Source organism: Xiphophorus couchianus, chromosome 19 (genome assembly GCF_001444195.1).
Source record: "Xiphophorus couchianus chromosome 19, X_couchianus-1.0, whole genome shotgun sequence".
Classification (NCBI taxonomy): Eukaryota; Metazoa; Chordata; class Actinopteri; order Cyprinodontiformes; family Poeciliidae; genus Xiphophorus; species Xiphophorus couchianus.
The window spans coordinates 2,321,901-2,348,470 of record NC_040246.1 but is presented as its reverse complement, the minus strand read 5'-3'; the positions used below and the strand labels follow the sequence as shown (position 1 = coordinate 2,348,470).

General features: G+C 39.3%; 2 protein-coding genes across 5 annotated transcripts; one reads left to right on the top strand and one right to left on the bottom strand.

Annotated features, from left to right (window-relative positions):
* Positions 1-281: 281 nt before the first annotated feature.
* On the bottom strand, positions 282-12,764 carry LOC114134603 (transmembrane protein 87A). 4 transcript variants are annotated; one of them, XM_028001322.1, is made up of 20 exons: positions 12,502-12,764; positions 11,153-11,210; positions 10,844-10,941; positions 9,847-9,963; positions 9,677-9,724; positions 9,527-9,568; positions 8,631-8,757; positions 8,493-8,554; positions 8,192-8,375; positions 8,012-8,111; positions 7,831-7,924; positions 6,005-6,076; positions 5,757-5,865; positions 4,042-4,100; positions 3,826-3,929; positions 3,663-3,739; positions 3,020-3,081; positions 2,876-2,928; positions 2,692-2,722; positions 282-2,537 (listed from the first exon to the last, which is right to left on the bottom strand). In XM_028001322.1, exons 1-20 carry the CDS (start codon positions 12,604-12,606, stop codon positions 2,496-2,498), a joined length of 1,644 nt encoding a protein of 547 aa, XP_027857123.1. In that variant the 5' UTR covers positions 12,607-12,764; the 3' UTR covers positions 282-2,495. The 4 variants fall into 4 exon arrangements, with proteins under 4 accessions (XP_027857123.1, XP_027857121.1, XP_027857125.1 ...); XM_028001320.1 differs by having other exon boundaries at positions 3,020-3,084; positions 12,502-12,763; XM_028001324.1 differs by lacking the exons at positions 11,153-11,210; positions 12,502-12,764 and having other exon boundaries at positions 3,020-3,084; positions 10,755-10,883.
* A 488-nt stretch (positions 12,765-13,252) lies between these two features.
* On the top strand, positions 13,253-26,247 carry ganc (glucosidase, alpha; neutral C). The gene is made up of 25 exons (XM_028001294.1): positions 13,253-13,402; positions 13,641-13,703; positions 13,804-13,906; positions 14,817-14,944; positions 15,055-15,231; positions 15,349-15,352; positions 15,446-15,512; positions 16,257-16,353; positions 16,423-16,606; positions 17,689-17,845; positions 17,934-18,169; positions 18,245-18,371; positions 18,475-18,554; positions 19,575-19,718; positions 19,795-19,891; positions 19,980-20,081; positions 20,836-21,010; positions 21,233-21,301; positions 21,976-22,040; positions 22,127-22,203; positions 22,269-22,343; positions 22,484-22,597; positions 23,338-23,450; positions 23,564-23,667; positions 24,866-26,247. Exons 1-25 carry the CDS (start codon positions 13,383-13,385, stop codon positions 24,973-24,975), a joined length of 2,688 nt encoding a protein of 895 aa, XP_027857095.1. The 5' UTR covers positions 13,253-13,382; the 3' UTR covers positions 24,976-26,247.
* The last annotated feature ends 323 nt before the right edge of the window (positions 26,248-26,570 follow it).

Genomic DNA, 26,570 nt, shown 5'->3' with positions numbered 1-26,570 from the left:
AGATTAATGGATTAAAAAGATATTTGGTTGGTTGAACAAGCAACTGGACAATTATGACAAGATCATAATAGTATAGAAGACGTCAGTACGCATGCGTGTTTGGATGGAGAAAAACGGACCAATTAATGGATGGACAAAGAAATTAATGGATGGAGAGACAACCAAACGGACACATATATTCAATAATGGATGTACATTTTAGACCATAGTAAATAAAGTCCGGAAATACAGATATTACTTTACCGTTTCATGAAGTGCAAAAACCCCCCCAAAAAACAAAATCATATTTTCATAGTTGTTTAATACAAAGTTTCTCTGCAGAACATATGCAAAAAAGCTTCACGACAGATTCAAGTCCTTAAAGGCTGTCAAATATTTCCAAACAACTAAAATATTCTTAACAAGACTTAAATCTTTATAAAACCAGAACGCAAGGATTCCAGCATATCTACACATATTTTCATAAATTGAGGAAGAGATAAAACTATATTTGCAGTGTGACAGGAAAAGCCTTAAACGATTCTAACAGCAACTAACTATTCACTCATTTTCTGATTTATTTTTTAAAATTAATGCCTGAATTAGAGTGAGGTGCTAAATTAAGCATTTATCCAATTAGTGAAATTAGCCTCTAACATACATGCAGTAAATCTTGTGTGTCATAAACGTAGGCCCACACCACATCCATATGAGGGGTGAGATTTACTGGCTGCCATATTGAACGCAACACTTGTTTAATGTCAACAGCAACAGAATTTGGCCTTCCATAAAATATATCCGTACATAACTTTACACATGTGAGTAATAAAGGAAATGTAATAATAATAATAATAATAAATTGCAGCTCCTTGAGCTAATCTGGATAAAAATAATCTGAGAAAACATACACTGTTTAAATACACTGCCTGGACAAAGTGTCTGTACCCCTCCAACATAGATGACAGATGATAGATTTCCGAAAGTATGGCATGCATTTGTAGTCTGCCCCCTTTACTCATACATCCCTAAATAAAATCCGACCGTCATCCAAAATCACCTATGCAGTAAATGTAATTAATCTCAATATAATTCCAGTTGTTCTGTGGAGGCCTCAGGGATTAAAACACATAAGTGAGCAAACAGAACGATGGCGACCTAGAGAACATCAGACAGAATGTGTCGGCAGGGTGACGATTAGTCATGAACTCCGCAAGCGTGACCTTTAACGCAAGAAGAAAGCCAGCGTTGAAAGGAAGTCATAAGAGCTTCTGCTTGCAGTTTGCTGTAGGTCTGTGCATGGAAGAGAGGAAACACGTGGAACGAGGTGATCTGGTCAGATGAGACCAAAACTGAACTTTTGAACTCTTTGCAAAATGTTTTTAAATCAGGGGTGTCCAATGTGTGGGCCGGGGGCCATTTGCTGCCCTTGATAACGATTTTCTTCGGCCCCTCACTACAAGTCAAGAGTGGTAAAAGCAATTGATGACCCCAGAAATTTGGAAAATGTTAGTTTTTATTTTAATAACGCAATCGTTTGGAGCCCCTTTTCATGTTTCGGATCTTTAAACATATACAGATTTGAAAACATAAAATGTCATTGTTGAGCAAGTAAAACTAAAAACAGCAGCAGCAAAGGAAATCATTTTGAAGCTAATGGATTTTGTGGCCCTCCTGTAGCTTACATTTGCCGGTTTTGGCCCTCAGGACATAAAGTTTGAACGCCACGAGTTTAAATCAATGCAGAGGACTTGAACGTTTGGGCTGTCCAACCCACCTGACGGAGTGATAGTTTTGTTATTTACCTGTAAGAGACGCACCAGAAAAGACCTGTAGCGTTAGCTGCAGCTAAAGTCACACAGCACTGACTCAGTGGGGTTGAAAACAACCACATGCCATATTTTTCCACGTACAAATTTTTTTTTAAAAAACCTGTTTTGTCTTTTTTTAGTTATGCACCATTTTCTTTGATATACCAATCTAATATTTTCCCCATTATCATGTGATCAATTATGAAACACATTCTGAAAACGATTTCAAATAAGGTTCGGCACATTCTGTTTAAGTGTTAGACTTCAACAACAATACCCTCCTGTTTTCAGCACTGTATGACATTTTCATACGTCAGCATGTTCTGGTCGACCCAACTCCGTTAGTAAGAAGTCGTTGGATGGAACTACTCCCAGAGGATTTTATCATCAGTCATATCCGCCTCAGTTACACACGGTACTAATTCAAATATCACGGGAATAGGTTTCAGAATCTTATTTAACGTGGAAATTATGTGCTTGAGCTTACCCGACAGTGAAGACACTGAGGTGAAACCAATAGAAATGTTCTGCTATACATCGTCTCCTTGTTCTAACACACTATTTACACTTAACACAGCTTAACACAACTTGCGTAAAAAAAAATAAATAAATAAATCAATCAAAGAAAATTTTCTTCCATGTTCTTTTTGGTGATGAAATTTCTATAATCTCATTCATTGCTGCTTCTTTTTCTTCCTGCCTTCCCCTCTACTCCATTTTAGATCGCTCCATCTTAGTTTTCAGGATTTCCTAGAAGAAAAGCACAGAGATTTATGCGCAAGCGTCAGCGTGACTGCGAGATAAAGGGCAAATTAAAGGTCTTTAAATAGTGGAGGTCTTTAAATAGTGCAAACTGTGACTAGGATCATGGGATTGGCACGAGGGGGAAAGAAGAAGACTTTACCTCTTCCTCATCCAGCATAGCAGGGAGAGCTCTGAATGAAGGGGAAAGAAGACGAGAGTGTTAGCATGTTGCTAGTTAAGCGTCCTAGCAATATTTCGCAACTGTTTGAATGCCCATGCACTATCTGTGGGATTCCTGCCAAAATGAAAATATTAAATATTTTGAGGCGACTAAAATGACTTACACATCAGCAACGGAGGTAGGAATGTTCTCTTCTACCCATTTCAGGTCCTCATCCTGACAAAAAAAATAAATCCAACATTTGAAACAAACTAACGCTTGAAGAACACGACTGAAGACATAAAAGTATCAGAAGAACAGAGTCTACCTCTTTATTCAGAAGTTTCTGGGAGCCGTTAGCGTCAGGTTTCGAGCCCCTCATCTTCATTCCTACTGGATGTAAAAATAAGAAAAGCTGAGGTCACACTCAGACAGAAATGATTTACTTTACATTATAACTACAATACTGGATGTATGTTAATGCTATAGACACGTTGCAACGTGACATCACATGCTCAAGGCCTCGCCGATGATGACTACCATTGGTTTTAGCCGTCAAGTTGTCATCACGACGCGCTAAATCTGAAATGTACACGTGATATATATGTATATAAAAGAAAAAGGGACGCAGTGCTTTGCTGCTGACACTATGACAACTACAAAATAAGGTCAAAGGGCATCACATTTCACAGGTCAGTGAAAAGTTTGAATTTCATAAAATAGCAAGAGTGAAGTAGGTCATATATGCTAGCATGACTTTGACAATCTGAACATGTAGATGTGCTGCAGAATTCAGTGTGTTCGATTCATTTTCAAAAATGGCAACCCATCAGTAGAGCAGGTGTTTAAATTAGTGATTAAACTGTTCAAGTCGGGGTGGGGGAGTACTTTCACAGCGACACCATCCTTCTGCGGTTTTCTTTAACACTGGCTGTTTTTATCATCCTGATAAAAACACAAGTACTTCTTACCAAAAGCTTCGTTCATCATCGGCTCCTTGGCTTCATCTTCTTCGTCATCTTCGTCAATAAGAGGGGAATGAGAGAACCTGGGGGTAAAAACACAACCCAGGCTAAATTCAGTTGTCAGCTCAGTAATTACAATTAACTTTCGTTTTGCCCCAGTCTCTCTAACCTCTGGCTGTTAACAGAGGGTCGCAGCAGCGCCATGATGACCAGCAGCATAGTGGAAAACAGGAGGCGCCAGAACGCATCGTCTACCCACAAGTCCCGCCAGCCCTACGAGGGAGAGAGTCGACACAGAACGCAAAGGAAAGTGGGTTCACGTTCTCCTCTCCGCAAACTACACAGAATTTATCCGAGTCGGAAGAAAACAGAAACAGAAACCGACCCGCTGACAGTCGACCAGCCTGAACACCTTGGTGGTCCAGATGATGAATATAATGGAAACTGTGGACACAATTTGAAACATGAGCTTTTCATTTCTTCCATTATTCACAGTTTTAGCCTGTGTAGCTTTCTTTTTATTACCATCCACTCCATGACAGCTGCACTGCTGTAAAAGATGGTGATGGACATAATGGCAGAGGCATGATCTGGTCTGACCTGTTGCTGTTTTACCAGAGCGCTCCAGAAACCTAAAGACCAGCTCACATCAGAGCTCATCATGCTGAAGGGTTTGCACTCATATAGAGTTTGACTATAATGGATGAAATATGGCTTGAATTAGAATTACAGGATTAAAGAGTTCAAAATGGCTGGTGAGGTTAAGACCCTTCAACAGCATTTCTGAGCTGCTGTTTAGGTTTTCTAACTGAATTATGGGACTTTCTGAGCCTGACCAACCTACATTTCCACCTCTACCTCATTACTTCCCTCTGCTGTGCCTTAAATAACCACATATCTACAGCGCCAGCATGATGGCAGCCTGCCTACAGAGTAACAGCAGTCAGAACAACAATGGATCTATCTAAAACTATCTGTATAGATCTATCAATCTAGACCAAAATAAAATTAGCTATCCAGAACAAGCCATCTGTACAGAACTAGACCCATGTATCTTTCAATCTGGATCTGTCTGTCTAGTTCTATCTTAGTGGCTCAATCTATCTATCTGGATCTATCAGACAGACACCCCATCGTGACCAGGGGTTTTCCTTTTCATTCTGGTGCAGACCATAGAGCAGAAGTTGTCAGAACAACAATGGATCTATCTAAAACTATCTGTCTAGATCTATCAATCTAGATCTAGGTGTCCAGATATATAGCTCAAGATCAGTCTATCTATATTTACTCCGACCTAGCTATCTAAATCAAGTTATCTATATGGAGTTAGATCTATCAGTCTGGCTGTATCTGTATTGATTTAGCTAGCAAGCTAGAAAGCTAGCTGGCTTGATGTCAAGCTATATATGTAGATAGCAAGAAAGATAGTTAGAGGGATTTACAGCAAGCTAAGTAGCTAGCCAGGTAGCTTGTTAGCAAGACAGCAAAAAGTCTAGAAAAATCTATTATTTTTCTAAATTCTGTTTTCTTTTTTAAATACTTATCCAGAACTGGGAAATGGTAAAAAAATAAAAATAAATAAAGCCTGTTTTCATACTTTTTAAGGACGTGTAGAGAAACCCGACTTTTTATGATAACTGCTTTCCCTACAATTCCTGTTTGTATGTCAGAAGCAGGAACTTCCTGGAGTTTGTGAAAGATGCTTGGCGTAACTCTTAAAAGAATTATTGGCAGTAAAAAAAAAAAAAAAATCATCTTATTACCGTAGAAAGCTAATTATCATTTGTGCTTTGGGTCATAAACAGACAGCCTAGATTTGGAAGGGAGGGATTTTATTGTGATGGTGAATCTTGCTGATGAGTCATTGTCATATGTTAAGCCACTGGATTGTGAGATATCTCTTTCACAAAATAAAAAAATATATATCAATACAAAATGTTACACCATCAGCTTAATTTCACCAATTTCACTCATCCAGATACATAAAAAGGAGCTAAGGATGGATCATTTTGCTATTAACTCATGGATGTGCTCTGTGAACTCGAGTACAAAGCTAGCTTTTGAGGTTTGTTCACTTGTTCCAGACCGGCTTCAACTCACCGACAACGAAGAAGACGAGCGTGTTGGTAAAGTGCTGATACAAAGACAGCTTGACCACATTTCTGCGGAGCTTCAGGAGGCGAGTGGTTTGTGACAAGCTGATGAAAATGTAGATGCTGATTAAGGAGAACCTTTTGAGTACACATGAAAAGACAATACTTATACAGGGTACGAAATACCGCTGGGAGTCCCTGATTGGACTCGAGCAAGCCCACTTAAGTGAAACAAACAAAAATAAAAAAGGATATCCACCACATGACACACGAGTCGATGAGAGAGAGGCTGAGATTAGCCACCAGGGCGACGGTGCCATAGAAACCCTGGAGGAACGAGATGACAGTAAAGATGATCAACCAGATCAACGGAGCACTTGTCTGAACAGGAGAAAAGTGCTAAATACTTTAGCTTACAGATTAGTCATAGCAAAAGTATTCATGTATTCATAACTTTTTACATTTTCAAACATTCCCTCCACAACTCTTAATGTATTTTAAAAGGATTTTGTGTGACAAAGTAGTGCATAAGTAAATATTAGAAGGAAAGTTTCACAAATAAAAATTTTAAAGGGGGTTTGCATTTATATTGGTATTCATTTCTTCCATCCTCAGAAGAACAAGATTTATCATTAATATTCTCGTTTTTTCTTTAATTAAAAGGAACAGGGTATTCTAATTTAAAAAAACAAATGTAAAAATGTCAAAATTAGCCGAAAACGGCCACTTTTTATCTGTCAGAAATGATCCAGACTGTCCAGTCGAGGTGAACTTTAAAGATCCTCATTATACTTCCTCACTGCGGTTTTGTCGTATTGAACAGGTTACTCTGCCACCTAGAGGTGGAGACCTTGATAAGTTACTCAACATGAGATTAAGTTACTTTTAAATGTTTCTTTAACATTGAAATTTAAACATTAGAAAATGTTTACATTTTTTAACATGTACTGTTTATTGTATTCAGGCTTTATTTATGGTCCTTTATGCACATATAATGGAGGGATTGGATCTTATACTTGTGGTTTTAAATGTAAAGTTTTCTTCATAAAAGAGTAGGACTGGGAATTGAACTCATTAGTTTTGAGTTAAAATATCACTACTCGTTAAAATTTTTTAATCCATTTTTCGGGCCAGAACCTTTGCACTCACGCAGTTCTGGTACAGCACTTTAAATCTGACGCGCAAACAACATTTGCAAACAACATTGACGGACGACAAAGCTGCTTCTCTTAGCAAACTGAGGGTTAACTATTGCCTCAAAATAACGATTTGATGGGAACTGAAAAAGACTGTTGTTGTGTTCAGGTTGTGCTAAACAAACAAAAAAAAAAGGTTAGTGTATCAGCGAATCTATTCAGTAGAAAAAGTAGCATCTGAATGCTAAACAAGCCGCATTGTCAACTCTAATGCTGGCGTCACAGTCCACTTCTCTAAAGAAGGATTTTTTTTCAAAGACGTTTCATGAATGAATGAAAGCTGAATGGGTCTAACAGCTCTTGGCCCCAATCTGATGGTGGAATAACCTAAATAACAGATTGAAAAGAATCAATATCTTTGTTGTTGTGCTCATATTTCTACTTATTTAATAAATAAATACATTTAAAACATTTTAAAAAAGACTTTGAAATGTTGCTCATTTTGTCAATATATAGTTTTTGACTAACTGACTATACACTCCACAATTAATTTTTTTTTATTATCAAGTCCCACCACTGTAAAAGAGTTTATATTACTTTCTATGCTGACTTTTCTGAACAGGTTGTAGTGATTAGATGTGATTGGTCGACACGTTTAACATCAAGCAGAGGCTTAGCTTGCTTCTTTGGTCACTAATGTCTTCATACCTGGATTTTTACTGAGAATAAAATAAATATTGACTATTAATTAGGTGAGTTCTGAAGGTAGTTGATTATACTAAGTTATATTTAGGAGTTTATAACTTAAAAATGTATATATACATTTCATTTTTCGCACTCTGTGGTTGTAAAGTGGCACATTTTGGAAAGGTTCTGGGGATTATGAGTACTGTCACGATGACCTGCTTGTTTAAAAATGTCTCGTATAGAAAGTTTGTTACTTACGCCTGTCACTCTGAGCACTCCGTCCACAGAGGAGAAGAGGAGGTAGAGGAGTCCGACGGCCACCAGTCGGTGCACCGTGGTACCGAGCCGCGGTCTGCACCGCAGGGAGAAACAGGGATTATTAAACCGCAGTTCAAGCGCCGGACTCTTAGATTTTTATCTTTCACAGCAGCTGACACACCTGACTATGCCGTAACCAAGACTGACTATGAGCACCAGGATTCGAGCCAGGGATCTTTTGAGCGCGGAGAGCAGCTCGGCGAAAATCACAGCTCCCAGGACTGTGAAAACAGAAACCAAAATGCAACGAGACGGACTCGGAAAAACAAATACGGCCAGAACCCGAGCAAACATGTCCGACCGTAGTCTCCTTTGTAACGGATGCTCTGGTATTCGGAGTAGAAGACGGCTTTCTCCAGCATGCCGAGGATGATGACGGCGCCGATCCAGAACTGGATCCGCAGCAGATCCCTCCAGTAACAGGCGCACCAGAAGAGCCAGAGCGCCCCGAACAGAACGTACACGATGCACATCACCATGAAGAACTGGGAGAGAAACGCACGCGGCTTCACTTTGAGGCGATTCAAACAGCAACCGAATGAGGTGCAGCGCTAATAAAGAAATAAAAGGTCAGTTATCCTTCAGGAAACAAAGATGCGTACGATCATCAGAGGCCAGTCTGCTGGGGACGAGTAGTCATGTGGTCCTTTCATCTCCACTTTCACTGAGGAGTTAAAAGGAAATCTGTCACTGGTGATATTCGAAAGCTGAATTTTCTAAACAAATAGTTTGACCCTCACTTGTGAAAGCAAAGTTGAGCTGCTCTGCTAAGATGTCTTCTATCTCCAAGCCGCGGACCGCAGGCTGCACCTTCACTATGAACAGGTAGGGGCCGTCCACCCAAGCTTTGGCCACCGCGCTGATTTCCTGGAAAACATCACTTAGCCTCTTCAGTGAAAACGAGCAAAGAACTTTCCAGTCACATCCAGATTTGAGAATTTTGAAACACAAGAGCAAGATTTTAATTTTGAAAAAAAAAAAAAAGTTCAGCTTATTAACGGATGCACCATTTTGAACATTTGGGTCGATGCCGATATCAATATCCGATATTGTGCTGCTACTAAATCGGTATAAAAATACCGATAGTATTTTTATATTCACCAATATATACATTTCCCTACACATTCTGCGCCATATAAAGGTGACGACACAGCCTACATTGCTTCCCATTATCCTTTGCTGCGTCACTATCATTGTCCCTTTACTGAAACACAAACGGCAACAAAATGGAAATAAACATCGGTTGTTAACATCGGCCCAGTGCTACTTATTAGACCAATAAAGACATAAGAAAAAAATGACTAACATCGACCAATACAGACATCGATGCCAATATATCGTGCATCCCCAAGTTTTCAACTACTAAATTTTGGTTTGATATTTGGTTGGGCATTTATCGTATCGCTTGTCATTTATCATTTATTGTGAAAAATTTATTATTATTATGATAAGAATTGTGATGTATTGTTGTCTCGATAAATTTCAACTAGTCACGTTAAAAAAAAAATTGACCTTATTTTTATTTTCTCAACTATTTATGCCACAAGAGGATCAATAAGTATCAGAAAATTTGAAAATATGGTTAAACGAAGTTACTTTGTGCAATTTAGTTAAATGTAATAAAAGTATTCCTCACCGGTTTGTCAGGCCAAGTAAAGGTCTGATTTGATGGGTCACTCTGAAAGACAAAGTTACAGTAAACAAAGCATACCAACGAACCCGAGCAGCCGTGTTAAACGACGTCGGAGCTTTCAAGACGGTGTGGTCGATGAAATCAACCACCCACCTTCGGACTGGACAGTGGCTGATAAGGGTTGAAGTCTGGGAAATAAACCTGCAAAAACAAAACATTTTTCTCAGACGTGTTCAGGTACTGTAGGTGTTACAGTACCTGAACACCTACAGTTCAGGTACTGTAGGCGTTACTGAAAGCGAATACGTTTTGTCATCTTTTACCTTCGGGGTGAAGAGGTAGGAGCAGTTCTCAAAGTACATGTAGCCCTGACTGTAGAAGCCGCTCCAGCCGTCTTTCAACATGTGGTCCATGCCGAACATGTTCATCGCCTTGTTGTCCTCCAAAAAACAAACAAAAACAAAAACACAACTGGATTTCATCTGCGGTTATGATTTCCTAAACAGGCTGACACTTTCAGAAAACATGCTCAGATCCATATATTTACACATTTGCCTATTAATCGCATGTCAAACTGAAATGAGCTCAATAATTTCCATTCTGATGTTCAATATTCTTTGAAGGGAAATCTCTTTTACGCAGACATCATAATCCATTTCCTTTACGGTTTTAGTTGTGTGCTTCTTGTATCAGTTTAATTGATTGTGTTTGGTTGTCGTGTTTTATTTTGGATTAGCGATGCACCGATGTAACAATTTGGACTGACATCGATATCCGATATTAGCATTGCTGTTACTATCTCTCCTGTTTCATCACCAGAGCGAGCAGAAACAATAAAACCGATATTTATTTTCAGCAAGATGAAAATAAATATCGGTCGTTCATATCGGCCCCGTTTTATTCATCAGACCGATCCCAACATGTTAAAAAATGACTAACATAATTCGATAGCGATGTTAGTACCATTATACCGTGCATCTCTATTTTGCATATTGAAAATATCGGCCACTTCCAGTGTGAGAGGGCGAACCTGCATTATTACGCCATTATCAATATATTACTTGAAAATGGTCTCAAAATGACAATGTTATCGTTTATCACAACAATTGCGTCCAGCAAAAATGATCGTGACCTATTTGTGCTGATTTGTGTATCGAAAGCATAATAAAAAAATAACTGCAGGAATGTTATTTAAACCAAGAAAAGCTGCAAATGACATCAAAACAGTTACTGGGTTTGTTGGGAGGAGTGATGGCTATGAAGTCTAGCCGCTACGCCGAGTAGAAAGACCAAACACCAACAAACAGAAGCACAGCTCACTGGCGTGTTGAAGACCTCATTATAGCACACGGACGAGCGCAGGTACCAGCTGATGTTAAAGGCCAGATATTTTTCACATGACCCCACGTCATTCAGAACTGCACAGAGGAGAGCAAACAGGATTATCAGACACATTAGGGAGCAAAAGATGACAGTTTTAAAACAACTTTCACAGATTATGTTATCAAGAGGGAAGCAGGGTGGGGTAAGGTTACACAACGACCCTGAGCGCGCTGTTTTTCTCAGTGGAAAAATGCCCAGGCGCAAAGAAAAGTGGCCATGATGCAAGAGTAAAGCGCGAGTACTTACACCTCATGAAGATGGTGGTGTTGGCGTACAGCGTCTTCCGAAACACAGCATCCTGTGTCTGAAAGCACAACGCAGACAGCGACTGATGAGACTTTATCTGACGCAGCAACTCGTCTTTTCTGGTCCTCAGACCTCTACCAGGAAGCAAGAGACAGTCCGGCGCCGAACCGCCCGTCAGCGTCTGGTTTAGCCGATTATGGATTCCCACCATAAATGCATCATTTTCTAATGTCAATTGTGAAAGTCAAGGGTTTTGTACACAGGATAATTTACAAATATACAGACACAACTTTCCAGATGCTTATTGATGCAAACTGTTCATTTGTGGATCGAAGGAAAGAAAGAAGAAATAAGGAGAGGAATCAAGAAAGAAAGACGTGAGGAAGGATGAAAGGAACAAAGGAAGGAAAGGAGAAAAGGAGGATGAAATTAATTAAGGAACAAAGGGTGCATGGACTGGTGCAAGGAAGGAAGGAAGGAAATAAGCCTTCCTTAATACTTTTGTTTATCATAGTGAAAATAGATTATCTTCATAAAAATATTTTTTTTGTGATAACGCTAAATTATATGTAATACTTGCAAATTCCCAAAACTGACACAAGGGTCGGGATTGTTGCTTTTGCTGTTGGAGTTACTTTTTCCACTGTCGTTTCCATGACAGCGCAACAAATATTAAAAAACAAATATTTGAAATTACTAATTAATACAATTATTGTATTTTTTTAAGAGATGCAGCTGCCACACGTAACGGAACTGGAGTTGGGATGAAGTAGATTTGATGGTTCTTAAATTCTCCTTTGGGACCTTTATTATTATTTACATAAACACAACTAAATATCATGGCAAGATTTTAGTCCATGTAGACCATCCCTGACAATATGGATAACTGGATCAATTTCTTGGTGAATGAGAAAAGATGAATGAACAGATCAGATATGCAATTCAAGTTCTTGGAATTCAAGTTTATCTCTACATCTATTTATTTCACCTATAGCACAACGTTTAGCATCCCTGAATTTAAGAATACCTTAACAGCAGTTATTATTGCTGGCAGGCGTACATCTTTAAAAAATATATTTTTTCATTAAAAGCTGCCTAACAGTCCAGGAGAAAGCCTGCCTTTAGTTTGTTAGACATTTCGGATTCTATCGCAGGAAAACGCCGGGTATTTAAAAAATGACAAGAACATCAGCAGTCATCATTAGCCTGACTGACAGCAGCTGGACCTCTCATCCGGAGGAGAGCGTTGCTAGTGGCTAGTTAGCTTCCTTAGCTGCCAGCTGGTGAACATTTAGCAGGAGCCCGGGCTTCCTCCGTAGAAACGCTCACACCGACGGTAAAACACTGACCGAGTTGATGTTTACGCTCCATACTGAGACCTCCGCCGCCCTTCCGAGGTGGAAACCGAGCGCTAAGGCCACCAAACACAAGCGACGAAACTGGGCATCTAGCATCTTGCAGGAATGCACTGCAGGTAAGGTGGACTCGCATCCGCCTCCAGGTCCGGCTGGCCGATTTTCCCCTGTAACTTACGGAACCGCCACAAGAGGGAGACAGAGGTCACTAAACGATTCGATGTTGGTCCTGTGGTGGATCATCTGTGCCTTTTGTAGCGAGCTGGTTTGATTTGAATAATAACAAACAAGAGATATTCAAACCAAAACATTTTTGGAACAAGTATGGAAATATTATTCTCTGGAGTATGTATGTTAGTTAATATATAATTATGTATTTAAGTAATGATTAAAAACAGAAAAGAAAAGAAATTGGAGACATTAATGCGAATTTGAAACACGCAACCCTCGAATATTTTTTTTTTTCTTTACAAAATAGCGGAACTTAAGAGTTAATGAAATTTAATAGACGCAGAATAGTTTCCGGTGTCATTTTATGTACTTATATTTGTATTAAATCTATATATTTTTCTTACTAAATAAAAAAAATTCCTTGCGTTATTATTATTATGTGTTTTTACTGCCAAGCCTACCACTCACAATATGGCGGAGTCGCCACGCATCCACTGATACGACCTAGGATTTTGTTTTATTTTGAAAATCCTCACGTACGTTTGATTTTTGTTGCGGATATGGCGCACTCACTTCCTTCTTCTACGCGCTCAGCCTTCAGCTGTCAATAGGAGGAACACCTTAACTCAACAAAAAACCAGTCATTGTGGTTCGCTGAAGAAGAAAGGACGACAGGAAACTGTTTCTGTCTGAGTTTGGTTGAAATGAGCGAACCTATCATTAGGTATTTGCATGTTGCTTCATGTTATGTCTGTCCTGCAACTTGACCTTTGGTATATGTTGATGAATAAAACTGAATGGAGAAAGTTTAGACTTGCACATTTAATGCCTTTCTATCAGATGAAAAGTAAATGGCTCTACTAATTCACTAGATTGTAGGGTTTTTTTTTACTTTTTTATTCACCTTTTTTTTAAATAGCTGAATAATGAGTGTAATCTTTTATTTTATAACTGGGTTTCAGTGTTGTCCCTAATGATGAGGGGAAGGAGAAATTCAAAAAAAGTGAGAATGCTGCTTTTTACAGGTATGTTAAATGACACTGTAATGTAATAGAACAATTTTTATGTGATTTTATTTTGATTGAGAAAGATCCATGCGTTTATAAATATCTCTCTGCTTTTGAGGCGACAGATCCAGGGTCCAAACCTGGAATACCGACTTCTTTTGGATTCCCTTGTCCTCACGGAGAAGGGCGCACGTTTTGAGCTTTTGGAAGACGGCACAAAGGTTGGTTTACTGAAACTCAACAGGAAAGAAAAATAGCCATGTTTTTTTTTTTCACATTACATATACTTTATATTGGGAGTAATTTACTCAATTTACAAAACAGAGCCAGGATAAGTCCAGTGATAAACCTGAGGGATAAAACATTTTCATAAAAAGGGTGTCAACATTAAAACTTTTACATTTTCGATTAAAAATACAAAAGCCGATGAGCCCTAGCACAGACTGCGTCCGCATTAGCATCAACGGTCAAGTGGTTGTTGACAATTGTACCAGGATATTTTCAATGTTGTACATGTACTGTGCTGTTTATGTTTAATCATTCGTTAGAAAACATAATCCTCTGGCTGAGGGAAGCCAATGTTTGTCTGATAAGGAAAAGTTATTTTTGTACTTCATAAAAATTTATGGCACTTCCTAACTGAGACTAAAGGCTGCTTTAAAAATAACCCCAAGCTTGTGAAAATATTAAAGTTTAAAACTTCTACAATCACATGAGAAGACTTTGAGATGTTTTTCGTTTGCATCATTTCACATCAGGCGTTAAGGCTGAACAGACAGAGAGCACAAATTTACTCTCTATGCCGAAGATATTTGAATTTTTCAAAGTAAAGGTTGTCACCGACTTTCATCTGTTTCTCATCTGGTCTTGAATTTCTGTGTTTCTGTTAAAGAAATTCAAGAAGGAAGAAAATTCATGGAAGAAATTTTATGAATTTCTTGGTGGAAATTCTTGAAATTTCACTCATTCTTCGTGATGTCATGTAGATATATATTTTTTGATGACTTTTATACAGTTGTACCTCTTAAATATAATTTCTCTCTGCCTCTTTGGTCTTTATCAGAAGATCCTTACCATACAATCCAAATAAACAATTTTCTTCATGCACTTTTTAACATTTTTTATCCACAGACCAGACTGCTTCTTTCTTTGACGCCTTGCAAAAGCGACACCGTACGGATCGTAATAGACGAGATCCGGCCCATTAAAACCCGTTACAGAGTTCCAGATGTGTTGACTGGGGAACCTCCTAGTGAACAGTAAGAGCTACTGAACTTCCAATATCTCCTTGTTCCCATTATGTTCAGCATTTCTGCATACGAGCATCACTGGAAACTCACCTTTTTCTTTTTCTTTCTTTTTTTTGCAGGTTGAGAGTGGAGAGCAAGACTAAGGACTCCGTCACCCTCTCCTGGTCTTCGGGGCAACACCAGGTCCGAATGTGGCACTTCCCTTTCCGGCTGGAGGTTCTGTGTGATCAGGAAGTGATCGTCACCTTCAACTCCAAGGACAAACTGTGGTTTGAAAGCTTGCAGAATAAACCCAGGTGAAGTTGTAAGACAATCTTTTCATTCCAACAAAGATGGTGGTCCAATAATAATTTAAAATGTCTTTTTTGTTGTTGTTTTTGGGGTTTTTTTTACCTGGCGTCATCACTATGTAGTAAGGTGAGGAAATAAGAAAACTCAAACTGCAAATTTAGGCTGCTCTTTATGAAAAACTTCATTTGGCCTCTTGGTTGCTTTCTGCTTCTGTTTCAGCTTGAAGACGACAAGAATTCACTGTGGAGGGAAACTTTTAGGAACTTTGAGGACATCAAAGCAAACGGTTTGCACCTGCTTTGGGTTTTATTTCATTCTTTCTTTTTTGTTTTCTTCTCTATTTGTATTCCAAAACTTTCACTAAGACTTCAATCTTTTCACGGTTGTCGCGCTGCAACCACAAACTTTGATTGTGCTAGTGACCGAAACATAGCAGGGTACTGCAGTTACAGCTGTACATTCACTCAACTACAGTTTTATGTTTTCAGGATTGATGTTTATTTTGTGGTTATTAATGTGATTATTAATAATTAATCACTATTGTACTAATCTACCAAATTAGCTAATTTAAACTCCACTGACGATCTGTCAGAGAGTTGGAGTGAGTGTCGCCTTTATTGTTTTTAACTGAACTGATATACACCAAATTCCACAGCACATCTACATGTCAAGGTTGTCAAAGTCAAGCTAGCGTAGCTGACCTAAAGTAAAGGGAATACAAATGCACTCCCAACTTTGGGGGGGATTTTTATTTTTAAAAACTAAGACCATGTAAGATTTCACTTCTCCTTCAAAGTTACGTTCTACTTTGTGTTGATCTATCATATAAAATCCCCTCAAAGTAATTAAACGTTTGAGGCTAAAACTCAACAAATGTGAAAAAACTTCAAGTCATTGACTTGATTCTTGAGCTTGTAGCCCTTTGGTAACCAACTGCTTGCTTTTGGGGTTTCATCTTTTGTTACGACAACAAATCCTGAACGTTGATTTAGTTATTGAAGTACTGTATTTTTATTTTTATTTTCTCCAGGTTCCAGCAGCCTCGGCGCCGACTTCTGCCTTCACGGGTTCCAGCATGTCTACGGTCTGCCGCAGCACACAGACAGGCTGCGGCTCAGAGACACCAGGTGATCACGTTTCACATCGTCAGTGGTCGTCACTTCAACTGTAACATCAGCAACGTTTTCCTCCCGCAGCGATGGCGAACCTTACCGGTTATACAACCTGGACGTGTTCGCCGCCGACTTGTACTGCCGGCTCGGTTTGTACGGATCTGTGCCGCTGATAGTGGCTCACAAACCAGACAGGACCGTTGGCGTGTTCTGGCTGAATGCGTCAGACACCTTTATAAACATCCAGTACTCCCCTTCCGACCCTCGGGTAAGCTTTTTTTCAGTGAGATGAGAATGTTTTTTTTCTATAATTGCTTATTTTTCAAGGAGGAGAAGCAATATCATACAGCTTTCACGTTCAAGAGTAATTACACACTTACCCTGCTTTGTAGTACTATACACATTTTGTCATGTTATTGCCCCACACGCAGAGTTTGGTAGTAACTAGTTACATTTGATGAGTAACTTTTTGGAAAAACAGATTACATTTAGGAGTATTTTTCCTATAATGCACTTTTTACTTGAGTCATTTTATTATTAAATATTGCTACTCTTACTTGAGTAAAACGTCTGGATTCTCAACCCACTGAGAATAACTTCACTGGATAAAGAATAAACTTGTAGGTGTGTGTCGCTCACCAGAGGGACACACACCTACTGTTTCTGGTAAAGCTTCATACGTTTTATATGGAAAAATGTTTTTTGCCTGATTTTGTTTGGTTTTTTTTGCAAGTTATTTTCATTTTGGTCTTTAAAATACAAACATTTCCACATACATTTTGGTCCATCTGATGATGTAATTTTTAAATATTGAATGCCTGAAGTTTTGATTAGTTACTCTGTTCTTGAGTAGCCTTTTTACCAAATACTTTTTTGCTCTTGCTTGAGCAAGTTCGTGGATGGCTAGTTTTTACCTGAAAGTACATTGAAGTAGTTCTAGTAGTAGTAGTTCTCTAGTAGTTCTACTCTTAAGTACATTTTTTTGGCGACTCTACCCACCTGTGCCCAAATGTAATTAAATTTTATATATGAGACAAAGTAGCCCATAATTATGTTTTTTTGGGGGTTTTTTACGTATATATGTCTGTAATTTCAATAAATCTTTGTTAGTTTTACTAGTGCACATTATAGTTCCAGTTATAATATTTCCTCATTAATTACTGTTTTTTATTTATTTCATTTTGCTCATTTTAGTTAAGTATACCAATCTTTCTGAATGCCATCTGGTTAAAAGTTTAACATTTTCCCCAAAACAAAAAGGCAGTGACTGGTTTTATTAAACTTTTCGCAATCCACAGCAACATTTTGATGTGCAAAATGATTTCCGGCGCCAAACTCTCCGTCTCGCAGGACGGTGAAACACCTCCGGTGAAGAGGAGGCGGCTGCGGCCTCAGACCGACGCCCAGACTGACGTCCACTGGCTCTCGGAGAGCGGGGTGATTGACTGCACGATTCTGCTCGGGCCTGCGCCGCGGCAGCTCTTCAGGCAGTACGCTGAGCTCACAGGTGCGCAAAAGTGGTTGCAAATTTATTGGAACATTTCGCGCTTCTATAAAGGAAAAAAAAAACACTTTCTGTTATCTTGCCATTTAAGGATACCAAGCCATGCCGCCGCTGTTTTCCCTCGGTTACCACCAGTGCCGCTGGAACTACAACGACGAGGCCGACGTGAAGGCCGTGGACGCCGGGTTCGATCGCCACGAGATCCCGTACGACGTCATCTGGCTGGACATCGAGCACACGGACGGGAAGCGCTACTTCACCTGGGACCCCGCTCTGTTTCCCAAACCGGCGGCTCTGCAGCAACATCTGGAGAAGAAGAAGCGGAAGGTCGGTTGCACAAATTCGCACAATTTACTGAATTTTTTTGTTGTTTTGAACCTTTTTTGTGTGTTTTAATTTCAGATGGTTGTGATAAGTGATCCGCATATTAAGGTCGACCCTGATTGGCCGCTCTACCGTGAGGCCAGAGATGGAGGGCATTTTGTTAAGGACAGAGAGGGACAGATCTTTCGGGGCACATGCTGGCCAGGTGATGCCTGACCAGAAACTGCACCAACCTCTGAACACTTTGAAGAAAGGACTTTTTCTGTGCTTTTTCTTCTAACTGCAGATTGTCTTCACCTTTCTCACAGGCGAGTCGTCGTATCTTGACTTCAGTTGTCCTGAAACCCGAGCGTGGTACTCCAGGTGCTACAGCTTCGATAAATACAAGGTGATGATCAAGAGAGAAAGTTTGGCTCATGATCAGGAGAAATACATAAGACTGGCCCTTTAATGGTGGGTGTGTTTAATACCTGCTTAAAGATTGTTTTTTTCAAAGGTACTTGTAATCTGACAAATGAAACAAACCCGGACGTGTATTCTGATTTATTGAATATGACTGCATAGAGGAGGATTGGTGATGCTATGGGCTTCTGATTTTTAGAAAATTCCCTAAGAACGTTGTTGGAGTTCACAGCATCCTGAGTTCTTTACAAGCCAGAAAATAAAAAAATATATATAGATTTTTATTTCTAAATGCATGAATGGGTTTCTCAGCATGTTGATTCAAATATCAAGGCAATTCCACACAGAAATGGGTTCAAAACCTTGAGGTGCATTCATACCAGCCATGTTTAATCCGCTTTAATCAAACTCTGGTTCGTTTGTCTAGAAAGTCCAGTTCGTTTTTGGAGGTGTGAACACGCAATCAAACTCTGATGCGGACCAAAAAAAAAGCAAACTCTGCGCTGCCTAAAGACCCTGGTCTCGGTTTGGTTGAAGTGAACTCTGGCGCGGTTCGAATGCAAGCGGATCAGAGACCGCTCCAAAAGCAGGAAGTGGACTACAGCGCAGGGCATTCTGGGTCAGTAGAGTCCAAATAAATGCGCACTACAGGGAGAAATGGCTGGTGTTTCACCAGAGCAAAAGAGAAATCCTACAACCGCTAAAATCTGATGCTACTCCATTGTCGTTTACATTTTGTGAAGAAGAAAGTTGCGCTCATCTTCTTCGGAAGTTTTCGTGCCGTTTCTTTCAGTGGTTCTTGGCGTAACGCCACCACAGGCGAGGAGGTGAATCGGTTTGAATCGTTTGTCTCAGTGCAGCGAGAAAGCGAAACGCACCAACCGAAAATGTAAAACATTATTGGAGAAGATTTAATGCTATCAACAGGCAAAGCATTACAAGAAAGAAGCAAAAACAAAACAAATAATGCTCACTGACTCGATCACATCCTGTACGTGTTATGAAGGGATCGACGGTGTCGCTGTTTGTGTGGAACGACATGAACGAGCCGTCCGTCTTCAACGGGCCAGAGCAGACGATGCCGAAGGACGCGGTGCACCACGGAGGCTGGGAGCATCGGGAGCTGCACAACCTGTACGGCTTCTACCAGGTCCGCAGGTCTTCTCTCCTAAGCTAAATTCCCATTCACTATTTAAGCTAAATCGTGTCATTGTGCGCTCTTGCAGCACATGGCCACGGCGGACGGTCTGATGTCCCGCTCAGGAGGCTCGGAGAGGCCGTTTGTTCTCACACGCTCCTTCTTTGCTGGGTCACAGAGGCTGGGTGAGGGACTCAAACTTTTTTAGAGTTTGGGTCTGAATTAATCGCATGATCCCAGAACCAGACTGTTTTGCTTTCATGTCGGATGCAGGCGCAATATGGACGGGCGACAACGTAGCCACCTGGGAGTATCTGAAGATTTCACTGCCAATGGTTTTGACCCTGAGCCTGACAGGCATTGCATTTTGTGGAGGCAAGTCTTGGTTTCACTGCTTAAATTGTGGATGTTAACATAAAAAAAAAGAGTTTTCGACAAATCTGAGTGCACATTTTTGCAGCCACTCTGTTACTTCAAAGAAATCTCATTACTTTGCGCATCAGTTGCATTTCTTTTGTGGGTGGACATTTATTGCATCACTTATTATTTATAGTGATAAATTTCTTAGCGTGATAAAAATTTTGATTTCTCAATGTCACTATAAATTTTAATTAATGATCTTTTAAATCCCCCCAAAAACTGTCCGTGTTATCCGGATTGAAAAACTATCATTTTTAAACGCACTAAAACCACAAGACAAATATAATGGTTTTTCTCTGCTGCTCAACAATAAACAAAGCCTAGAATAAGTTTAATTAAACAAATAAAGAAGTCAGTTTTTTTGCAGGAAAGGTAAGTTGAATAATTGTAGAGCTAAAACCTAAAAAGAGAAAGGCATACAGTTGTAAAATTCTTTTGGTCCTGGATGAAAATAACTAAATATTCAACCTATTCAAAGCAATAAGAACAAGAATTGGCTCACTTTTTCTTTAAAAACGTTTGCTATACTAAGCCAGGTTCAGTTAATGAATTAAGAGTAGATTAGATTTCTCTAAAATCAGTTTTTAAGTAGAAGTCAGTTGATAAATACACTTAACATTGCAAGAATATTTTAATTTGTTAGTAATAATTTCACTCTAATTAATGATTAGAGTTTCTTGATTTTTGTTTTTGTTTTTGTGCGTTCCAGCTGATGTCGGTGGGTTTGTTAAGGATCCAGGTCCAGAGTTGTTGGTGCGCTGGTACCAGGCCGGAGCTCTGCAGCCATTCTTCCGCGGCCACTCCGCAAACGACACAAAGCGGCGGGAGCCTTGGCTTTTTGGGGAAGAGGTCACCGCGGCGATACGCACCGCCATCCAACAACGGTATGTACAATAAAAAAATTAATCAAAAATCGTCTGAGCATTTTTTAAAGATGTATTTAATGCTTAAAATTCCACAATTTTCAAGTCCTTTTTTGGACTTTTTTTTTTTTTTTTACTTAAATGTTATTTTTAATATCCTTTAAAGGATTTGGCAAAACATAATCTGAAATTAGTGAAAAATGTATTAAAAGAGGAATTACTTGGTTACTCCTCTGCTTCCAGGTACTGCTTGTTGCCGTTCTGGTATACTCTCTTCCACTTCGCTCACACCTCTGGTCTGCCTCCAGTCAGGTTAGTGATGCTGCCCTCTGCTGTTCACCTACAGAACTACAGCTAAAAACGTGCTATGTTCGGTCTGCGGTCTGCAACCTGCAGCTCTAGAGCCAGAAGTGACTCTAATACAATATGTCGAGTATACAAGATGGTTTTAGTTTTTTCAAGGAGTAACTGCATTTAATCTCCACTTTTTAAGTTTATTTTTTCTCCCCTCCAGGGGGTCTTTTGTGGCTCTAGTGTCCCTTATATGAAAGTAGGCTGACAGGAAAAGGGGGAAGGCATGCGGTAAATGTCGCCGGTCCGGGAATCGAACCTGCGCCACCACAGCACGTCCCATTAAATTTATTTTTGCCATTCAGTTCAAAATGTTGTGCTTTTGTATTTTTTCTTTTTGCACAAATATTAAGTATTCATTCTGTCATTACAATTTTTACGTGTTTTCCATTAATTCAAACGCCCCCAGGAAGTAAAAAAAAAATTTTTTTTAAAGCTGTTCTTTACAAATGACAACAAATTTCCTATAGTAGCTATTTATCAGCAATTATAAGTTGTCTTTTGTCAAATTTCTGTCTCTAAACAAGTATTGTTTATCTGACCTGAGTGCAAATATGGCTCTTTGGGTGACTTTTACCAGGATTAGATTTCTTATTTGTGCTGCACAAAAACTTAAAACAGTCATTCTCTTACAGACCTCTTTGGGTGGAGTTCCCAAGAGATGAGAGCACCTTCACCGAGGACAACCAGTACATGATTGGTGATGAACACTTCTTCGATTCACTTCTCCATATTGATTTATTACACATTTGTTTGTCTGAAGTTAGTTGTTTTTGTCTCACTTAGGGGGAGCCCTGCTCGCCTGTCCTGTGACGGAACCAGGCGCTCAGACAGTCAAAGTCTTACTTCCTGGCTCCGACGAGGTAAAGGCGTTTATAACTGTAACCGCTTATGAATATGGGACACTAAAGATTTCTTTCTGTCGTAGATTTGGTACGACATCAGCTCTGCAAAGATGTACAAAGGAGGAAAGAGTTTGAGTCTTCCTGTCAACTTGGACACTGTAAGCGTTTGCTGTGGTTTACATGGCATACACCGTTTTCTCACTGTTGTCGAATTCAGGAAACAGAATGTACTAGGAGCCCCGAAAGATCAAACCTGGCTCCAATTAAATGTGTTTACAGCTAAGTTTACTTTTGACAGGTTCCAGTGTTTCAGCGGGGCGGCTCGGTGGTCTGCAGGTCAACGGGAAGCGGCACGTGTACGGCCGACTACCAGAAGCTGCCTCTAGATGTCACTGTGGCCCTAAACTCCCAGGTAGCACCTGGAACTCAAACCTGATGTAACAATAGCAGCTTAGACCAAACAGATTTAAAACAGCTATTCCCAAAAACATTAAATATTAGTTAACATACAGTAATTACTCATATTTACTGTACACCAAAATTTTAATGCTACTCTATGATATCAAATTTACTATAGTAGATATCCACATATTTGTCTCAAGAGACTTCTAAAATATGGATAGTGAAACTCTACATGGTTAAAGTTCTTGCTCTTGAATGTCAGAATTTGTTTTAAAACTATCAGACAAATTTTGAAACATCGGTGTGAAAAAGCAACAAATATTTGAGAGACCCCACAAATTAATATCCGCAAATTAAAACTGCAGATTTTTTCTCACCTTTCTGCACCTAAATGGAAATACATTTAGCATTCATCACTACATGTAGCATACAACACCCTCTACAATAACCCTTTGAAAATGTTGAACTAATATAAACATTTAATTTCCCTTTGGGATCAATAAAGTATTTTTGAATTGAGTTTAATTGAATTAGCTTTAGTGCGTGTAGTTACAGTGTGGCTCTTCTGATCTGTGTGTTTTTCAGAACAAAACCAAACTTTAGGATCAATACGATTTGGTGTCCAATTTGTTATATTTCAGAAGTGTCCTCCATAAACAGACAAAATGTGTTTAAATTTTACGAGAGTTTGTTAGTATTCTTGTGCTTCAACATGGAACATTTCTACCTGTATTACTCCTAAATGTTCAGGCCAGTGCAGACGGAGAATTGTACCTCGACGACGGCCACTCCTTCCAGTACCGTGACAAAAAGGCCTTCTCCCTGCGGCGGTTCAGCATGGCGTCGGGCCGTCTGCTCTGTCGGTGAGTCACGCTCCTGAAAGCATAAAAATTCTCAAGTTGAGGTCGGGAAGAACTTCTGCTGCTGACTCAACGCGGACTGGTTTGACGTTTGCTGTTGTGGTTGCTTCTCCCAGTTCGGCCAGTGAAGAGGGGAGGTTTGACTGTGACACCGTCGTTCAGTCTGTTTCCATCATGGGAGTGAAGAGCAAGCCGACCACGGTGAATGTCCACGTCCCAGGTGAGGACGTCCCCGAAATGAGCACATTTAACTCATACCGAGGGAAGAGCTTTTAGTTTTACAGCACATCCGATCATAATGCATGATGAAACCAGCTGGGATCTGGGACATACAGATCAATTAAATAACGATGTCAAAACAAAATAAGGTTCCTTTGTTTTGAACATCGTTAAATTTAATGGCGGCTGTTTCGGCTGCTTTCTGTACAACTCTTCTGCAGCAGAGACAGAGCAAAAACACAGAATCTTACCAAGTATTTCTGGGTTAGTTTCTAGTGCAAATTTCTTAGTTTTGTCTTATTTCAAGTCTACTAACTTGCAAGTAACTTATTAAGTAACAAGTATCAATATTAAGGAAATATCGACTAGTTTTTTCTTATTCAAGGGTACTCAAATATTTGCACTAGAAATTAGACCAAAAACATTTGATCTTTTTCTGAGGCTGGAAACAATGTGAATTTTGAAACTCTACTTGTTACATTCTTGCAAAATTGATCAGCTCTCTAAATCAGTGATCAAGAGTGCTATATTTTTGATCGAAGCCTCCCAGGCAGACCAACTGGAGTCATGTTGAAGTAAAAGTAAATAAATAAATAACTTGCTTACTTTGTGTATCTGCAGTAGCCTTACACCACTAGTGGGGCCTCTGATCCTTCCCATGCCTGCCATTAACTGTGTTTTTATTACAAATGTGGCCAAAACTTTGTCAATATTCCACTAAACAAGACGCATTTCGCAATTGTGGTGTTTCAGTTAAATAAGAAATGCAATGAAACTCACACGTGGATCAGTTTGTTCACGCGATAAGTGATTAAAGAACATGCTTCGCCATCATCCTCCTACCACTTCCTGTCGTCTTCTTTGTGGTTTCCACCAGTAGTAACATCTGGTTGTCGATCACGTGACTCGGGTGATGCTAAAAAAAATGCTTCCAGGAAAGTTTTGCAAAAAACACCAATTTTGATACAGTTTTTAAAAAAAACACCTCATCACAGCTCAAAAACATTTTAGTGAAAGAGGGGAACTTTTTTTTGAAATTGCCGCATTTCCATTAACCAAATTCATTTTCGTAACTCCAATTAGCGCAGTCATACGGTCAATGGAAACACAGCTATTGTTAAGTCAGTTTTGTAAGCTTCTTGCCTTAAAAGTTGCTTTAATTCAAAGCTAAGCAAGCCTTGTTCCGATTTTCTCACCAGGTGCTAAATCCGTCTCTGCTTCCTTTGAGTTCCTGGAAGCCTGCAGCAAGCTCAAACTGAACAACCTGAACGTCAGAGCGACGATGGACTGGGACATACAGATCAACTGATCCTGGAGAAATCCCTGACTGCTTTTCCTTTGGCACTGATTGCGTATTCCCCTAATGGGAATAGTCAGGAATACGAGGGTTGCTAATTTGGTTGGTTGAATGGGGCAATATTTGACTTAATGAATGTGACTGCTTGGACTGATGAACAGTTTTGTCGCTAATGGAGCTGCAGACAAATATCAACGAGGTGTGAGCGATTTTACATTACTGTAATCATTTTAACTCTTTTCATGTTCAGATAGTGAAGTAATTTTTTTATCAAAGTTTTTTCTTTAAACTGCTGATTATTTTTAATCAAATGTTATTTTTGAAGTTCAGAAGCTAAATCTACTCTCTCCTGCAAAAATCCTCATCCTAACTAGAATGTTATCATGTTTAAAATTTCAAACTTGACTAAAATGTAAAGGGGGTTTTGTGAAATATGAACACAAAGTAGCACATAATGCGAAGAGAAAGGTAAATGATATATAGTTTTGAATCATGGTTCAGTCAAAGTCCTGATAGAGCTTATTGAGAATCAGTTGCAGAGTGATGAAAGTGACGGATGAGAAAGAGAGGAAAGAAGAAAATAGGCAAACATGGCAGCTAATATTGAACATTGCAATATTTACTAACAAGATTTTCTGATATTTTCCAGCTCTTAGAATTAGAATAACTTTCTAATAAAAATTTTAAAAAACCATACTTGTAGGATTCACAAAAAGAGGTAAGATCAGTCCAGGTTAATTGTTAACAAGATGGCAGGAAAGCAGCTAAATTTAAGGCATCATCTGCTGAAAATTGTTTTTTTTTTTCATATTGCAATGTCACTTTGTTCCTTATATCCATTTCTTTCCATTTTATGAGTTAAAAGAATAAGAATTAAGACATTAAGCTCATAATTAAAATGTTTTTTCTGATAATTCTGGCTTTAATGTCAGAATTCTAACTTTTTTTCTCACATTTCTGACTTTAATATTCTGAGATAAAAAGTCAGAATTCTTAATTTTTTCAGTGGCCCTAAATGTCTTCCATACAAAAAAGGGAACCATTTCAAGAGAATTAAAAGAAAATTGTACGGTAGCGTACGCTTATTCTGACAAACTGAGGAGATGTCGGACAATAAGCTTCAGCCACACTTGAACTCGTATTGATGAATGACTCCTTAATGTCAGAGTGCCAGTGATCGTTTTAGTAAAATATATCTCATTTGTATTTCAATCCAATCTTCAAGTCGCAGACTTCCTTCCTAGTCGGAACGCAAAATAAAACAATGATATTCCTATGAATCAATCTGCTTTGTGTTATTATTACTATGACGACTTTACCAACATTTCCGTTATGGTCAACATGTGTTATCTGGTATAGTGACGAAACTTTGAAGAGAATATAACACGGGTGTTGCTCCCCGTCACAGCGTCAGCCTGCTCTGGTTGTGCTGAGGCTGCTCAACGCTGAGCTCCATTGAGAAGAGGTTTAAAGGGCTTGAATGCCTTCTGCTGAGGCAGGGCATCCACCAGCCGCTCTTTCCATGCCCTCTGGCCTTTGTGTCACCCAACAATGATGGCAGGGGGAGCGTCGGCCAATGGGAACGCAACAAAACAGCCGTTGGTGTG

Bases quoted from the DNA above. Each gene is read 5' to 3' on its own strand.
- LOC114134603 (XM_028001320.1), bottom strand. From the start codon at position 12,606: ATGCTAGATGCCCAGTTTCGTCGCTTGTGTTTGGTGGCCTTAGCGCTC. The intron at 6,077-7,830 runs GTAAGTAACAAA...TCGTTCCTCCAG, and splicing joins GAGTGCTCAGAGTGACAGGC to GGTTTCTATGGCACCGTCGC. The intron at 2,538-2,691 runs GTAAAGTCTTCT...CTTTTCTTCTAG, and splicing joins CTATGCTGGATGAGGAAGAG to GAAATCCTGAAAACTAAGAT.
- ganc (XM_028001294.1), top strand. From the start codon at position 13,383: ATGAGCGAACCTATCATTAG. The intron at 18,372-18,474 runs GTGATGCCTGAC...CCTTTCTCACAG, and splicing joins TCGGGGCACATGCTGGCCAG to GCGAGTCGTCGTATCTTGAC. The intron at 21,011-21,232 runs GTATGTACAATA...CTCTGCTTCCAG, and splicing joins CGCACCGCCATCCAACAACG to GTACTGCTTGTTGCCGTTCT.